Below are 18,737 nucleotides of genomic sequence, written 5' to 3'. Positions count from 1 at the left end.
CTACTACATATATTTTAGAATTATTATGGAAAACTATTTAGTATTTAAATACACAGAAATATTATTTTTTGAGGCAACTAATCCTTCAGAAAAAACTTTTTATATCCTCCAATTTCATTCGAAAAGCTGTTATAGCATCTCCAAAAGATTCCAAAGAATTATAAAACTTAACTAAAATTTTCTTTGACCACACTACAAATTTAATCTAAGAAAAGAAAAGAGACAAGTTTCACTTTCTGTTATGTTTTGGTGGTAATGAAAATTGGTAACAAGTTTCTTAAGTGCAATTTACCTAGAGACTAAATATCAGCTCTTCAAAACTAATAAAAATGGAAAATTGCCACAGTACAATGTTAAATGAAAAAATGAGAAATTCATTTTGTGTAAATTTAATAATATATAAAAAGACACGCATATGCATAAAAATAGATTATAACAAAATGAAACAATAAGTAATTTTCTTGGTAATTTTCTGAACTTTTCAAATTTCCTATAATAGATATAAATACATTTTATTGTTAAAAATAGTTAAAAGAAATATGTAGTTTTTATACTTACATTAGCCACCTTTTCAACATAAGTCTTCATTGTTTTCACAATCACTTTCCTGTCCTTAAAAAAGAAAAATTGTCTCAATGAACTTATAGCTACAGGTTTAGTTACAGATTAGCTATAGATTAAGGTATTTCATAGTTAAAAATTTTATATATTAAACTTTCATTGGAGTGGCATACTTTTCATTAGTGAAAATAGTTATTCAACCAGAACCAAAAAATGCAATACACTATAAGAAGTCCTCTCAGAGCTATTATAATCTTAGACTTCTATGTGACAATCCATTGAGACATAAATATGGAACCATAAAATTATTAGTTGCAAGGCAAACCTAGTGAAACTACCTCCTTTTATAGTAAGAACTGAGATCCCTCTTCCAATGTCTGAACTGTCTTCAAATGCATAAAAGTCTAGCATACAGGTGGTATTCAATACATTACTTGTTGAGGAGAAATTAAATTTGTATTAAAAAGTGGACGAAAGAAAAAAATTGGACAAAATACAACTGTCTTTTAAAGGCAGAATTATACCAATCAAGGAAATATGGATCATTTCTGTTAAGCTTCTATAATTAATATGGATTATTACCTTTTCCCTCAAAGTACTTAAGAACCATGGGAGCAAATGCACAGCTGCTCGTTTTCTTCTCTTTCCTCTCCCTCTCCCACAAGATCATTAAATGAGGAATCGAAGAGGCTGACAGGTACCAAAACTTTTATAAACTTAAGCCTAACATAAATAGTGTGTTTACTTGCTTGACACACCCCTCCCCATACAAGATAACCCAAAGTTTTCAAACTTTAAGAAGACTCCAGTGGAGAAGAAACAAAAGGCTCAAAGGGGAGCCAGCTTCTGTGAGGCCTTGAGGCACAACTTTGCAAAGATAATATTGTGCGCAAGAGGGCAAAACCCCAAGGAGACCGAAAAAGTCTAAGGAAAGGCAAGTCAAGCCCTGACTGACGCTTACCTTGGGCGTGCCGTGCCACAGGCAGTGCATGGCCACTCTGGCGCCATCGTGTGTGTGCGCCAGGTATACCACTGCTTCTCGGATGGCTTCAATCACTTCCTGGGGAATAAATGCAGTTCAGGGCATTGGTTTACTATTTCTTTTTACTTTCTCACAATCTGTCTACTAAGGAGCAGTTATGCACAGAGAATGAAAGGCAGAAACTATAGGTAGCAAACAATTTAATGTTTAATTTTTTGGACAGGCATACATCCATACAACCGCTTCCTGGAAACATTCTTTTCCATCAAGAGCAGTAAGTACTGCTGGCAGGCAATTTCTATTAAAATCTCTGAGTTTTACCAACGTCTGTTCAAAAAAGTATGTATACGGTTGACCCCGAGTGCGCTTTGAACCAGGCGGGTCCACTTACACGTGGATTTTTTTCAGTAAATATGTACTATAGCATTACACCATCTGAAGGTGGGTAAAATCCGCAATCAGAACTGCTGATGGGGAGGGCTGATTATAGGCGGATTTTCCACTGAGGGGGACGGGAGTATCGGCATCCAACCCCCCGTGTTGTTATAGGGTCAACTGTATATGTATAGTATATTCTAAAGGACTTCTGAAGAAAAAAAAAAAATCTAAGAGTTGGCTGTGGGAAGAAGGGAGTTTTTAATAAAAAAGCCAGATAAAATAAATAAAATGTTCTTCCCTAAAAGAGTCATGTATATAACAAGCAGAAAACCAAAACACTAATTTTGTCTGAAAAAGTTTTTATTTTTTAATTTATCACTGGATTACCTCTGGAAATCATATTAATAATTCACCATAAAGACACTTAAATAACATTTCTCTAAGAAATATTTATCCCTACATTAACATTTAGACTAGGCCTTCACTAGGCCTTTACTCAATGACCTTTAAGTAAAAACCCAATCATTAATTTATTACAAGGTAATTTTAGCTTATTTTTAATCTTTATTTCTTATTTTCAATGTATATAATTTCATAATTATATTTGGAAGTCTAGCATATAGGACATAAGTGAGTTCTGCCAGCTAACAGCTGCGGGGCCAGTTTAGTCCATTCCCAATTTCAAAATTTATATTAAATAAATACAAAGTCTCCTGCCAGGAAGGAGAAAAGTGGCCTATTTTTATCAATAAGGAACAGCAATTTCACCCTTAACTATCTCACAATCCTTTTCCAGGATAAATCTCAAGAACATAGCTTTCAGCTTACATACCTGAACTTATGAATCTCTGCAAAGCTATCCAGTTGGGGAGTTAAACATATATTCCAATTATGCTTCTTTTACCTCCAAAAGTTTTTTTTTTTTTTAAAGTCTCTCTATTGAAAATGCCCCCGGGGCCACAAAAACCTGTCTGATTATTTTATATTCACACTAAGTTCCCAATGATTTTTTGCTATTACTAAAACACATTCAACATTAAAAAGATAAAGACTTTCTGCTACAGAATATATTCAAATGATTATTTTCTCAGTTCTGAAAATAAAGTCCTGCCTCAGTAAATCCAGAACTGTGAGATACTGTGCTGTGCCAGAACAAGAGAGAAATCCCCTAAAGAGAATCAGCAGCTGCTGTGGTCACTGAACCACATGCTTAGGCAGGTGGCTACTCTTGGAAAACTATTTTGCATGTCAATTTTGAGAGGGTCACAATTCCTATGAATGTTTAATCTGGCATATTTGTTAAAAAGACGTGAGTCTCGTTACTTGGTTATCGCTTATTATTAGAATGAGAACAAATGGATGATGGGTTCACAGTATGATGAGGCAAGCAAAATTCAGGGGACTAAATGAATTCTCATCTATATTCCCATCACTGACTTGAAGGGCACTGCAATTTACCTTCACTCTCATGTAAGGTCCAGTTTTTCAACGGTTCGCTTAGTTTTACCTAAGTGTCCTCCTGTAACCTTTTAACACCGATATAATTTTTTTTTTGGTATCAATACAGGTGAATTTTGAACTCCCTGAATGCTGAATATTCCTCCATGTTAGTTAATTTTCTGATTAGGTTAAGCTAGAGGATGCTCTCTGGATTATAATTAAAATATAAAAATTCAATGAAATTGATAAAATTATGGTCAATTCTACTGTCTTTCTGGCAAAAATCTAAATGGAATTAGTAGACTTCTTCAAAGGGAGTTTAGCGCATTATCTTTCCTAAATAAGGAAACAATTCTTTAAAATTTTCAAAAGCCAATATACATCAAAGCAGTATTCCACATTTTTTACACAGTTCTACATGTTTCAGTTTAAAACCTAAAACCAAGAACTTACTGATCTCAGCTTTGGGGGTGCATAGGTAAAAAAGTCCAAGAATACTTTATGTACCAGTGAGTGCTTAATCACAGCTTCTCTGAAAACAGAAAAAAAGAAGAAAAAGAAAGTCAGAAATGGCACCACAATAATACAGAGATAGGTAACCTCGGTCGCCCTAAAATAATCAAAACAAGTGAAATGGTTTTAGCAAATGTCATTTGTCATAAAATAAATCATATCTTTAGCAATCCTAAGACTAAAAAAAAAAAAACTTTTAGACCTATTAAAATATATATAGGTCTTGCTTGCCATCTACAACCAAGACCAGAGTACAAGTTTCTAGTATCTAATCAGCAAATATGAAATTATCATTCAAAATACACTCGACTTTCTTAAATAAGGATATCTATATTCTTTTACACAACAATGGACGTGTGATTAGAAATCCACATGTAGACTATTTTTTAATGGCTATTTTCTTTCTGTCAAGCCTCCTTTATAATGTGTCAGTTTCACAAAATCCTTTTAGCAGTTAAATCCTAAATAGATCAAAACAGTATCAGCAATCGCAAAACACCGAATTGATCCAAGCCTCCTAGTGTGACACTTGGTGAATTCAGGTGTACAGTGGAGGCTAATGATCAGGCACCAAAGACTTTAAGTCCACATCGAGTATCCATGTAGACAGCAAAAACATGTTGTTTTTAATGGCAAAGCACTGTTCTGAGCACTTTGGAAATATTAGCCCATTTAATCTTCATAAAACTCTATGAAATATACACTATTATTATCGTAACTTTACAGATATGGAAACTGAGGCACAGAGAAGTTAAGTTGCCCAAGGTCACACAGTTATTAACTGAGAGAGGCACCAGGATTCACACCCAGGAAGTCTGGTCCCAGGCGTAATGCCCTAACCACTCCACTGTGGTACAAATTCCAAGAAGGCCAAATGCATGGGCTTTTAAGTCTCACAATCCAATTTAGATAACAGACTATAATTGGGAAACTATCCACCTTTTCTCTGTAAAGGCTATGTAAAACTTTCCTCCTTCAAATGCCATTTGTTAAGAAAAAAAACAAAAACAGCTTCCTTACTTTTGGGCCATTGGAGTTAGAATCTGTTTCATTTCATCCATGATAAGCTCTAGTTTTTCTGGCTGTACCTCTAATACTTTGTCCAGAGTTGGGTGATCTGCTGACTGCAACAGAAGAAAAATCAAACCCCTCTAAATTTAATCAAGTTTCTTCAACTTCAGAACAAAGAAAATCAATTATTGTCATTTCACATAAACTTACATTTTTAGATTTGCCATATTTACATAACAAAAGCCCCGCTGTAGAGACACTCACAGGGTAATTCTTGATTATCTAATTCTCATTCTATACACCCACCATCGTACTTCCAGAGCCAAGCTAAATAACCAACCAGCCAGTTCATACTTGCCAAGCACCTAGCATGTGCCTAATCATAAGGTCAAGTAGTCAGTTAACAAATTCTTGCCACCATGTTTTGTAATTAGCTGGATATTCCTATAGCGACTGTGACAAAGGAAACAGAGCACAAAGTACAACCCAGGAGCTGAAACTGACTAGCAGAAGGAACCCAGGAATCCATCCATCTCCCTTGAGGTAAATATGTGTATTTGTGTCCTGAAGTCTGAAGTGGATCCTTTAACTGTCCTAGTCCCATTACTAGCCTTGTACTAAATCCAAGGTTGGGTCTCTCTACTCTGCTTCCTCTCTGCATATGACCCGGGGAAGGGTAATCCACAAACATGAGGAAACATGGGAGAAGGCAGCAACAGGGAGCTCGATGCCCTTCAACCAGAGCTGGCTAGGGGGTGTTTACAGAGCTTCACTATTAAGAATCTTCTTCCTTGGTCTATCTGATTGTAGAAACAGAAGTACCAAAGCATTACACACAGTACTTGGGAAGGAGTAACAAAAGTAGTTTTAATTTATAGGGGATTTAAAGATTGTGCTCTGGGAGAAAGAAATGTAAGTATGATCACTTGCTTATTACACCCAAGACAAAATAATCCAAGAGGATAAAGGCTATGAGGTAGACTCTTAAAGGAACCACCAAAGTAAAAATACATTCTGAAAACAGGGCATTGGAAGGTAAGGAACAGCACACAGGGAAAGTAAAATCTCTAGGAAACATGTCTTGAACTGTCACCTTGTAGAGCTGAAATGTGTTCCCATAGAGCTCTTCTGCCAGCATGGTCCTCTGCTCCAAGATGGCTTTATCATTGTAGGCGTACTCCACGATGGCGGACGCTTCCGCGTGCCGCAGCATCTTCCTCACGTGACCTTTAAAGCTTCTCATTATCTCTGCAATCTGTGCTTTGCTCCTAAACCCGGCGTGACCATGGGAAAAGGGAAGTGATAGGAGGAGAAAGCTGGGTGGCAACAAAACATAACACACTTCTTCTGAGACCAGCTCATCATTGTGTGTGGAGGTGGCTAACACAGAGAAACGCTATGAGAAGGAAAATCAAATTGCCTTGTATTTCTACCTTGTATTCCTTTCTTTTCTTTTTCTGTTTTTTTTTTTCTTTTTTTGGCCGCGCTGCACGGCTTGCAGGATCTTAGTTCCCCAGCCAGGGATGGAGCCTGGGCCCTCAGCAATGAAACTGTGGAGTCCTAACCACTGGACCGCCAGGGAATTCCCTCTACCTTGCATTTCTAAGTGACTCGGGGGCCAGCCTGCCTAGGTTTGAAAAGACCTAGGGTCTTACCAGCTGAAAGACCCTGGGCAAGGTATTTCACCGCTCTGTGCCTCAGCTTCTTTAGTCACAGAATAGAAAGAATAAGGTTGATGTGAGGATAAATGAGTTAAGATGCACTGAGAACTGTAACCAGCACATAGTAAGTGCTCAATAAATGTCAGTTCCCATTAGTCAATTGTTCAGCTTAAAAAAAGTGGGGTAGAAGGAGAAAAGGAGAAGGTAAAAGTCAAACATGCAGGACAATATGAATAAAACATATTCCAGGATTCTCTTTTAAAACAGGACTTAATCACAAATATTTCTATTCTATCCTAAAATAATCAAGCAGCCAGTAATTCTAGTCAGGAATACAGTTTTTGAAAATTTGTCAGCTGTACTTTTTTGTTGTTGGTTAGCATATTTTGGCCCATTATTATACTTGAGACAGCAAGACAAGTATCAATTCCACCTAGTTTAGGAAATCCTCCCATCTCGACATTTCCTAACCCACTAACCCTGCTTCTGAGCCTACTCACCTGCCCCTCCCATCACTCCATCTTCTAAATAACTGGTGACTAATTTGAAGTTCATTATAACCATTTCTACTCTTCCAGGGCTTCAAGATATACCCGTAAGAACAGTGAAGACAATACCATCATTTTACATTAATTTTAATAACATTAATTTTTTAAGACCACACTCCTTGCAAACATCACAAGCATCTGCTTAAGCCTCCTATTATGGTAACAGACTTTTAAGCAACATGTATTTGCACACAATAGGTATCCACACCTTTAAAAAACTAATAAAAAATATTTTATAAATAGAACAACTCACCCATACATGAGAAACTTCTTAACAATATTTCTGGAATATTTAGCTTTACTTAATTCAACCAAATCATCTGAAAAACAAAATACATTACATTAATGATAACCTCATTTCAGTCCTCCAGAAACAAGGGAAGAACTAACTGCACAATCTTGGGAACACAAACGAATAACTCCCTATTTGTCCCAGGCAAAAAAAACAAATAAACAGAAAAGGTCCTGCAGAGGACACACTGCTATCCCTCAACAGAATTCTTTTCCAGGACAGTGTTGGGTATTTCAAGAGAAAACAAGCGACTTCTTACAAACAATTACGAAATATATATAAGAAATACCTCGCAGTTCTTCAAAAGCCTGTTTCCTCTGCTCTTCGTTGCCATACTGAATGTAACACTGGATCACACGAGTTGAATCATGTGCAAATGCAATCTGTAGGAAAACATTTGGGGCCTTTAGACGAATTCTCCCTGAAAATATATGTTTCTATCATATTATTTATGTTGTATTGCTGCCTCTTTTACAATTCCTTGTGAGGAAAAAAAAGTAGGGTCTTCATGGCTAATCAAACCTAGGTTACTTGGGAGTAGAAATTCTTGTTTAATTGTTCAGAATGGCATTCTTTGGTTTTGCTGGCTACCGTACAGCATTGACACAGGAATGCATTTAAGTATTCTGCAAGATTCTATCATTATAATTCAAACCAAACCTGTCTAATGATTATACACACTACATTTTTCATTTCTCTGATAGTTACTTTCCCTAAAAGAGGAATTTTTCAATGCAAAAATTCTATCATTCTATGATTTTTAAAAAAATATAAATGATCGAAGAATGTTTGGCTTTGGCAACCAAAGTATTGCTACATAAATAATTATACCTAATTATTATAATAATCTAGATACACATTGGCAATTACATTATGAGCTAATCACTCCATTTCTCACATTTTCATTATAATCCCTGAACATACATCCAGTTATATTCCTAGAATTTCAAATCTGACTCTCCAACCCAAGCCCCCTCACAACTATTGGATGGATTAGATCCTCACTGAAGGATTTGCTGATCAATTTTCTAAAGCAATAACCGCAGATAATCAGCCATGCACTATTATTTTTTATATGCTACAGTCTACTTTAATAGTGCTTATTACTCGTTGCTGAGTCTGTCTTTAAATTTTTAAATTCTAACAAGTCAGAAGGTGAAGGTATACCTTCATCAAAGTCATGGATTTCCGAAGAAGTTCCTTAAGGGAGATTTGCATAGACATTTTTGATAAAACTTTAAAAATAATTTTTAAAAAGAAATAAGGCTGTTTTGTGCATATGTTGATTACGTACTATGTAACCAATATATGTGCTTAAGTATATTTTTCTCATTTAAACTCAAAGCAACCTTAAAAGTGGGTTGTTGTTATTAGCACTTTATAGATTAAAGTAAGTTTATGAGAAGTTAAGGAATTTGCTATCCTTGTGACCCTGGGGATGAAACTTAACTTCTCTGAGCCCAGATGTATCAAACGTTTAATAGGGATGATGACTAAGTTAAAGGATACAAAGTATGCACTGGTTAGCATAATTCCTAGCACACAGTAAATAATCAATAAATAGGCTGTTATTGTCTAAAGGCACACATATTTTATATAGCAGAGTGGGTATGTGAATACCAGACTAACCCCTAAGTCCATGGGCATGCAGTAATAACCTAAGGGTAACTGGGAAAGGATCTTGAGTGTAAAGTATTTATAAATTGAGTACAACAGGCTACTGCTAGAGATGACGAGGAGTTCCAACCTAAAAAGACCTTGCTGGCTTTAAGAAAGCAGCAGCTGGGAACTCACTATTTTAAGACAGTCCTTCAAACTGCAATACAGCATCTAGTTAGACCCACGTACATGGTTCAGCAAAGGCTGCCCCTCAAGGGTCTCCAAAGATACCAAGTCTGTTGGCTTACAAGTGAATATCACTAAGTATTTATCCAAATACACAAGAATCAATAGACGTTTACTATAAAACAGTATTAAACAGCAACAACGAAAATCAATTCAGAAGTCCCAAATCTATTATATTTTAAAGATCTTTGCATGATGCTTGTAAACGCAGGAAGAAAGTAATCATGTGTTTGCATCACACATACAAAATAGCCAGCAATTTAGAACATACAAAAGTATAGAGTTCACAGCAAGACAGTCTAACGAACACTGTTGAACTAATAAATTTCTCGAGATAACTTTAAGAGAACATTGATTTATTTTCAGTAAATTATTTTAAAATGAACAGCCAAATACTTGATAGCCTTTTTATAATTTCCCGGCAGTAAGGTCTCTCACTATTAAATTTTTTCATCAGTATTATAAAAGGTATTTGAAATGTGAGGCCAAATACATTAAAAACAGAAACAATTTCACCTGCCACAACGGTCAACTACCCTTTACTGTGAGTCAATTTCAATTGTTAAAATTGCAACTGAGTATGCCCTACTTACAGTTTTAATTTTCCCTTGAATCAACTTCTGCAAATCACTCATCAACTTCACTCTTTTTTCTTTGTCACAATCTTTTCTATAAAAGAGGCAGGAAACATAGCCTAAGTAAAGATACTATTTTAAACACACAAAAATAAAAACCATACCAGTGTATGTTCACCCAATTCAGTATGATTTTCTCTTCGAAGAGAGCAAACTGGACATTAAAATTACTATTCCAGAGCAGCCAGAGAAAAGTAATTTTCTCAAAGGCAGAAACTCATCTCACAAGGTATAATTTTACGCATCAATCTAAATCTTAACAGCCAGAACTTCAAAAGTAAAGAAAATAATAAAACAAGTCCAAGACACCAAGTACTCAAGTATTTCAAAACCTAGCCGAAAAGAACTGTCCTTCATTTTCTCAGAAATTTCTCAGGAAGGACGTCAAATCCATTTTAACTCTCATTCATTTTCATAAGCAGATCTGACACCATCCGAATGATTCCACACATTTCTGCAACGGGCAGACATCCAAACACTGATGCCTCTACTGGAGTATTATGAGTACTCCCTAAATAACCCAAGCGCTATGTCATTTATCTTAGGACATTTCACTATTTACTAGGTACACTGTTACTCCTCCATCATCTCAAAGGGCCTAATAAAGATGCCATTAAGTAGCATTACCTTCTTAAGATCTCCCAGATCTGCTTCGCCCGAACAACCACGTCGTAGTTGGTTTTATCACTGAGTTGCCTGCTCTGCTTCAGTTCTTTTTTCTTCTTCTTGAACTCATCCCATTTGGGTTTCTTGGCTGCTGTGTCTAGTCATTACAGAAATTATTTTCAATTACATTTAACATTCTCAGTGCCATACACAAGGACAAATTAGGTACCTATGGCAATCACTAATCAAGATCAATATTCATTGAGGAAACTAGAAGGGGGAAAACATCATTCCCTACCAAGTTATACTTTGTTTCATTTTCTGAGCAGTTTACACATTTTAAATTTGGTTGACACCAACTGTTCATTTATTCAACGGCTATTTATTGAATCTTAACAGGATACCCATTAAGAAAAAAAAAGGAAACTAAACAGATTATAAAAGCAATTTAAAAAGTTTAAGCATCTTTCTCAATTGTAAAATAAAATTTTACTCTAGAACATTAAGATCATTGGACTTTAGGTATAATCAGTTCTCAATGAAAACAAAAATTAGTCCAAATTAACACAGGAAAAACAATATTCAAAAATTCACTCTTCTGAGTGCTGTTATGTATTACGTGATTTAATTCTTACAACAACCCTGTGAGGTGGGTACTATTATTATCCCTTTCTTGTCAGGGAAACAAAGGCACCAAGCAGGTAAGTTCCTAGTCCTAGGTCACGTTAACTCCTAAGTGGCAGAGTCAGGATTCAAACCCAGACATGGCTCTAAAACTTTATTATCTGCTGTCTCTTACTCATGACAATGCACAATCAAAATCCCTCAGTTCTCTACAATTAGGGTCATGCTATAAAAGTCGAGTATCTTTCTATTGGTTATTTTTGGTCTTCACAATCTAAATAACTTATTAATTGAATGAAAAAAACCAAAGAGGCCAAACAAAAAAAACCTTAATAAAATGGGTATTATTTACATGAGTACCCTGCAAAGAACCCTTAGGAGAATAAGTTATTTCTAGATATCTCCCCTTCTCTGATTAGAAATACACTCAAAAAACAAAATTCTCCTATAATCTCAAAACCTAGGGATTAACGTTTTATTTCCTTCTTGTCTTTTCCCCTACACGTTTTATATTAATTTCCTTATTGTCTTTACTTAAACATTATTATGTTGTAAGCATTCTTCCATGAAACTAAATATTCCTCAAGAATATAATTTTTAATGGCATTCAATATACCACAGTGTATTTAGTTACTCCCCTTTCTGCTCACTTGCTTATTCCCAGCCTGGTAATAGAGGATTACAGGCAACAGAAGGCATATTCACCATTAATATTAGGGCATCACGTACTATGCAGCAGAGGATAATAACCAATCCAGAGTTCATTGAATTCTACAAATATCTGGGCACCCTTGACATATGCCATGCTGGGTTGCAGCAGATACAACCAATTCTGGGGATGTCTAGTATCCAATCCCCCTCAGTTGCTGGTATAACACTGAGAAAATAAAATCAAAGTTCCATTTTGAGATGCTGGGAACTTATCTCCTATAGCAAAAGGAACCAGGGCTCCACTATAATAAGATGAGGATGTGTGTGCACTTAAAATGCAGGTGTCAAGAACTCCAGAGTGGAAAGAAAGATTTAGGACCTAATAGAGAAGCTAGGAAAGAGTAGGTAGGAAAGAGAAGCTGGAAGAGAAGGCGAAAAGAGAAGAGGTGGAAGCTAGAGCATGAAAGAATCCTCCAGGTCTAATGAGAAATAATGAAAATTTCCCTGCTTTCCTCTCTCCCTACGCCCCTGTCTTGGAGCAGCCCTAGGCAGAGCAGAGAACAGGGACCAGGTCTAAAGAACTGGAGTAAAAAGGCCCCATGGCAGTGGTCTCAGCTGGCAGCAAAGGAGCAGTGTCAGGCTATGCCATGCTGGAGAAAAAGAGTATGAAAGACACCAGAGAAATTCTCATGCTGCTGCAGAGAAGGCATATGCATGACAGCACGCGTAACCTGGAAGCTGCTCGCTTGGGACCAGTGCAGGACAGACGATGTAAAGCAAGGGCAAGCTGTACAACAGACAGCAAAGCTCTGGGTTAGACACGACCACTTAAACATTATGATGAAGAGATTAGTAGTTTGTTTCAACAAAGAGGAGCCTTGCCAACACTTGTAATCAGTGAGCAACCTATCCTGTTCAACCAATTCAAGTCAAATCTGTCACATGTATACTATACCTTCTCTGGAACTGTTTACCGGGTCTGAGCCATCTGATGGGCTGATGATATTAGAGTGGCCTGAGCTCTGTGAGGGCAGGGTCTATATGTTTCTTGTTCACCAGGGCATCCTTAGCCAAGGTGGATGTTTAGCTGGGACACACTGTTTATTTAAGTATTAAATTTAAGTATTAAGTATTTGTTTGTTGAATGAATGAGTTCATTAATTTTAGCCTACAGAAAGGAATGTTTTATTGAGGTTCCAATGCATAAAGCCAATACAATTTAGCCTAATTCCACAGCTAGGGGAATTCAGCAAGGGCCTAGGAAGTAAGGAATTCTAGGTACCAGAGGACAATTTTGACCAGAGAAGATGCTTTCTGTTTTTTATTTAACCCCATCTACCCTCCCACCCCCACCCCAAGTGTCGCCTGTCAAGGAACAAGAACAGAAGGTCTCTACCAGACTTCTAGTGTCCCTGTGCACAGTGGTTCAGGCAATAGCTCAGGCAGGGCAAGGCTTCTGCAAAAACTCTGCTAAAGGAATCAGTGCTTACCATCATTTTTACTGTCTGGCTGGAATTTTCTCTTCCTGTTGAATTTATCTGCCTGCTGGAATTTGTTCTTTGGTATTTTATCCCCTTGCTGCTTATTCTTGAACTGCTTCACACCTTTTTTCCCAGGTTTTGTGGCAGTTTTCTCAAAGTTCTTAGTGGTGATTTTAGGTCCACCGTCCTTAACAACTTTTTTTGGGAATGTCTTTGAAGAACCAGAATCTAGTGACAATAATAAATAATTGTTAGTTCAATGATCCTGGGCCTAGATCTTTTATCCACTGGATTGTATTTGTTACAGAAAATTACACACTCTTTAGTGAAACATACTTTGTTTTATTCTCAAAAACAGAGCACAGTAGGACTTAAAAAATCAAAACAAAATTTAAAAACTTACTCTGATTATAAAATTATAATACAGGTTCATTATAGAAAACCTACAAAGTAGAGAAATACATAACAAAAACTACCCATAATTCGAGAGATAACCACTGTTGGCAGTTAGGTGTACTTCTGTTTTAAGCACATATCACAAGACGAGATATTATTTTTATGTTTGTGTGTGTGTGTGTGTGTGTGTGTGTATTTAGGGGGTCAATAACATAATAGGAATCTAAGAATAAAATGAACATTTAAAATTTAGAAAGTATATCATATATAAACAAATTTAAAATGTTTATTTTTCAGAATTTCTAGTTGCAAGGAAAAAAAAAGATTGCTTAGGAAACTAGTCATTGACACAATTCCCGACTCTTCTATTTTGCAATACTGACACCTGATGGAACAATAAAGACATCACAGTGAGAAATCCTGAATATCTGGCTCACCAGTAGACGTATTAATTAGCCACAATTTATCAAACGTTAAAATAAAATGTTGTGAATTAGTGTGACTAAAGTGAGAAAACAGCATCACTAGACAACATCTTTCAAAAGTATGGCATTCACCAATTACCCTGGCAATTTCTTAAAGGTCTAAGTTTCACAGGGAACATGCAAACTCTATTATATAGTAACACCTACTTTTTCCTACTACTTTAATGCTAACTCTAACCCATGAATAGATTGGAATCTGCTACATGCCCCCTCATCCCACCCACCGCTCCCTCCAAGGGCCAAAACAACCACATGGGAAGCATGCTTTGAGTATCTTACCACTGTTTTTATGAAATCTGTTTTTTTCTTGTGATGGCTTTGTACCTTTTCCTGTGATTTTCTTTTTCCCTTTGACTTCCATTATAGAAACTCTGGAAAACAAAAACAAAATCCAAAAAAGGATCACTGAATTGCTCTCATCCAATAAAAGTCATTAGTGGTCACTGCCACATTTACTCCTTGAGGTCACAGATGCAGGACAAATTAGCTGCATACAGCACAGGCACCCATGAGTCCAGGAACTACACAATCATGACTTCTAAGATTGTAAAAGTGAAAATAAATACGATACCAATACAAAAACTAAGAACACACACACACCTTGGCTAGTGTGTGATGTTTTGGAGGCAACATTTCAGCAGTAGTAATGGCTAAAAATAAATCATTATTTACACGAAACATGATAAAACTGTCAGTGTTTGCATTACTTACAACCTGGGAAGACTTTGTGATGAGAAAATGACAATATTACCACTTGATTTTTTGGTCTCTATCCTAAAAAGCCAGGAACAAACATTGCACTTATCACATATTCAAATTTAATGAAAGAAGATTATCTAAAAGTTCCTTATGTAACCCAAGGTAGCTAAAACAAAAACTAACTTCAAACGTTTAATCTGTTATTCTTTTAGAGGCGATCAAGTAATTCTCAAAGACCTCTGAAATAAGACTGTTGAAATATTTAATATTTCATTTTAAAGAAATCTGCCTAACAGGCTGCTTCTGGATAGAGACCCCACCGTGCACAGGGCAAACAATAGATAACCCCTCAGCTGCCCAAGGCTCCTGAAAGCAGCCGAATGTATCAAGAGCAAAAGTTATTATGTTTTGTCTATTTCTGTACCTTCCAAAGTTGCATATTCAACTCATTTCAAAATTTCTAAAGTTGACCCTCTCGAGCAGATGCTAGGGATCCTTAGACAATTCCAGATATTTCTAGACAAGAATTTTCCATTGAAGAACAACAAATTTCTCAAGATATTAATAGATATAAGAGAAACAAGGGGTTCTGGGGTGAAATGTATTTGGGAAACCCTTAAATGAAAATAATGAAGGAGGCATCTTTAAGGAAAAGCAGATTCTTTTAATTTGCTAATTTAAGCCATTAATCACCAAGCACAAGCTGAAGTATGCAGGATTTCCCAACCGTGGTTGAACCACTTTTTCCTGGAATATCTCAAGGGACCAGAAGGGTCCCAAAGAGCACTCTGGAAAATGAATGGCCTCTGAATGACTACGTTTCCTTAGATGATTAATGACTGTAGGGTCACTGTCACTTGGCTATAGCCTTCATAACCACATCTGCATCCCTTAGCTCTTCTGTGCATGAACTTTTTATTTTGATATAAGTTTAGTTTTAAAGAAGAGTTGGGAAAGACACAGAGAAAGGTCCAGTATACCCCTCAGCCTCCCCTAATGTTAACATCTTACCATGATGCATTTACCCAAACTAAGAAATAACATTAATATGACGCCATTAAATTTGGATTTCGCCAGTTTTTCCACTGACGTCGTTTTTCAATTCCAGGATACCTTGCATTTAGTCATCAAGACTTCTTAATTTCCACCAATCTGTGACAGCTTCTCCATCTCTACTTGTTTCTCATGACCAAGACACTTTTGGAGAGTACTGGTCAGGCACTTTGTAGAATATCCCACATTTGGGGTCTGTCTGACATCTTCCTATGATTCTACTGGCCTTACGGATTTGAGGGAAGAATACCATAGAGATGAAGTGCCCTTCTCATCCCATCACATTAGGAGGAGCATGATATTGACATGACTAGTGATATTAACCTTGATCACTTGGTTAACATAGTGTTTGCAAGGTGTCTCTGCTGTAAAGTTACTATGTCTCCCTTTCCATAATTAAGCCCAAACTTAGGGAGAGAATTAAGCTCCATTTTCTAGAGCGGGGAGTATTAAAGAATTTGAATCAATGCATTAAAATCCCAGAGCAATTAATAAATATTTTGGATATGTTTTGAGATCATGCAAATATCCTGTACCCCCACTGATTTTAGCACTCTCCAGTGGATCTTGCCTGCGGCAATTTCCGTGGTGTTTACATGATGATTTTCTATTTCCCTTACTTTTACCTTCATTATTTTGTATTCTTCTGTAGAGAACATTTATTATTTCTCCTCATTCATTTAATCATTTATTTACATCAGTATGGCCTCATAGTATTTTATTATGTGCGATATGGACTAACAGTATCTTTGTATTTTGTTGCTAAACAAAATGTATTTTGTTGCTTAGTATTTTGTTGCTAAAATTGTTCCAGCTTTGAAATCTCTAAGATTGCTTCTGTGTCCTTTTCATATGGTCCATTCTTTTTTCTTTTTTTTTTTCCTTAGCATGTCCTTAATTCCTGGCACTTGTTCCAAGTTTACCTTTTATTTTCCTTGCACAAGCCCTAAAATCAGCCATTTCTCCAAGGAACCCTAGAGAAACCCTCTTATCGAGATCTGGGTGCTAGGTGTGCTTCTCACTGGGGTGTCACTGCTTCTAGGTGTTTTCACCAGACAGGGCTAGGTAATATATGTATGTATATAAGCCTATGTATATACACAAACCTGTATTTCTGTACCTGTTAAGTACGTTCATACTAATGTCTCCAACTCTAATCACGTGCCACAGGGTTATAGTTGGTAAAAACAAATGTACCAACTATAATGTGGTGTTTATTTACAGTTCTTTTTGTCTTTTCCCTCACAGTATCCATTCAAAACACTGCTTTCCAAAGTTTCTTAGGTCAGCTCTTTTCCCTCCACCCCTTCAGTGAGGTCTTTTTATACATTTGTACTAGTTAGATGCATTTTGTTCCAGTCCGCATTCCACTTCCTGACATGTCAGTTGACTTTCTTTCCTTCTGCCTATAGTCAAGTTCATTCTTTTTGGTGTACAGTGCTGATTTTGACAAACCCAGTCATGTATCCTCCACCACAGCACCTTACAGAACTGTCCCAACTCCTAAAAGTCCCCTGTGGAGCCCCTTTGCAATCATCCTCTCCTGGCTCTCTTGGCAATGCTTGATGTTTCTTCTACCCTCTAGCTTTGTGCCTTTTCAAAAATGTCCTATAAATGGAATTAGACAATATACAGCCTTTGGGGTCTTGCTTCTATCACTTAGCAAAATGCATTTGCTTGGGGACCCTGTACCATCACATCCAACCATCACACTCCAGTGTCTTGGCATTGTCTCCTCTTTTTCCCTTCCCTCTACTATGCCGTTCAGACTCTGTCTCTTGCTCACATTGTTTTCTGCCGTTAGACCCAGTCTGCTATGATCCACCGCCTGCTGCCGGATTAGTCTTCCACTGTCACATCCATTTCATGTCATTTCCCTGCTCTAACACCTTCAAAAGCTTCCCACTGCTTATAGGAAAAACTTCAAACTCAGTCTGGCATTCACAGCCGTTCAAAACTTAGTCCTAACTTACCCACATCACAATACCACACTGAAGCCAACCTTACTCCCTCACTATTCTTTTTCAGGAGCCAAACTTTAAAGCCATTCTCTATCAATATAAATCCTACCCATCCTTCAAATCCAGCCTCAATGACAATTTCTTATCATTCCTCCTCCAGATGCCTTCTTCCTTTCTCAAATGATTCTCCTTATTCCTATGGCACATTTTGATGACCTTCTTATAACAACGCTTTGGACTTGAAATGTATTGAATACCTACACACTATGTGCTAGAGAGCTAATGGGTTTTAAAAATATATGTACAAAAAAAAATCAGTGTGGTGTGATAGAGACAGGCAAGCAGAAAATTAAAACATGGCATAATTAAGCATTATAACTGAAGTATATAAAAAGTGTTCAGGGCTCCCCCGGTGGCACAGTGGTTGAGAGTCCGCCTGCCAATGCAGGGGACACGGGTTCGTGCCCCGGTCCGGGAAGATCCCACATGCCACGGAGCGGCTGGGCCCGTGAGCCATGGCCGCTGAGCCTGCGCGTCCGGAGCCTGTGCTCCGCAAGGGGAGAGGCCACAGCGGTGAGAGGCCCGCGAACCGAAAAAAAAAAAAAAAAAAAAAAGTGTTCAGAGAGCCACAGAGCTGAGAGAGCCCAATTCTGCCTCGTGAAGGAAAAGAGCAGAGACTTCCCAGACATAGAGGGACACGTGACTGATCAAGACTGATCTTGACTCCTCTCAGCAGGCTCAGCATTGCACTTTGAAAGTAATGACCATTCAATACCCAACTTCTAAATGCTGGCATTCCTCAAGTCTTCCCCTCTCTCTTCTCCCTAGGTGATCTCGTGCAATCCCATGGCTTTTTATGCTGGACTCCCAAATTATCTCTCCATTAGGAACATCTCCTTGGGCTCCAAGCTTCTG

General features: G+C 37.1%; 1 protein-coding gene across 1 annotated transcript in view; it reads right to left on the bottom strand.

Moving 5' to 3' along the window:
* PUM3 (pumilio RNA binding family member 3) overlaps nt 1-18,737 on the bottom strand; it is a 39,436-nt gene that overhangs the window by 19,603 nt on the left and 1,096 nt on the right. Inside the window, exons 2-12 of the mRNA XM_081237693.1 lie at nt 14,389-14,480; nt 13,238-13,456; nt 10,494-10,629; nt 9,825-9,900; nt 7,676-7,769; nt 7,348-7,414; nt 5,979-6,153; nt 4,895-4,998; nt 3,815-3,893; nt 1,523-1,621; nt 559-612 (exon numbers count right to left, since the gene is read on the bottom strand). Of these exons, the coding sequence (XP_081093819.1) occupies nt 559-612; nt 1,523-1,621; nt 3,815-3,893; nt 4,895-4,998; nt 5,979-6,153; nt 7,348-7,414; nt 7,676-7,769; nt 9,825-9,900; nt 10,494-10,629; nt 13,238-13,456; nt 14,389-14,470 (1,185 nt within the window). The 5' untranslated portion in view covers nt 14,471-14,480. The remainder of the gene's footprint in view (nt 1-558; nt 613-1,522; nt 1,622-3,814; nt 3,894-4,894; nt 4,999-5,978; nt 6,154-7,347; nt 7,415-7,675; nt 7,770-9,824; nt 9,901-10,493; nt 10,630-13,237; nt 13,457-14,388; nt 14,481-18,737) is intronic.

This window comes from Mesoplodon bidens (genome assembly GCF_964165515.1).
Source record: "Mesoplodon bidens genome assembly, chromosome: 6".
NCBI classification, from domain to species: domain Eukaryota; kingdom Metazoa; phylum Chordata; class Mammalia; order Artiodactyla; family Ziphiidae; genus Mesoplodon; species Mesoplodon bidens.
This window is presented reverse-complemented; position numbering and strand designations above follow the sequence as displayed.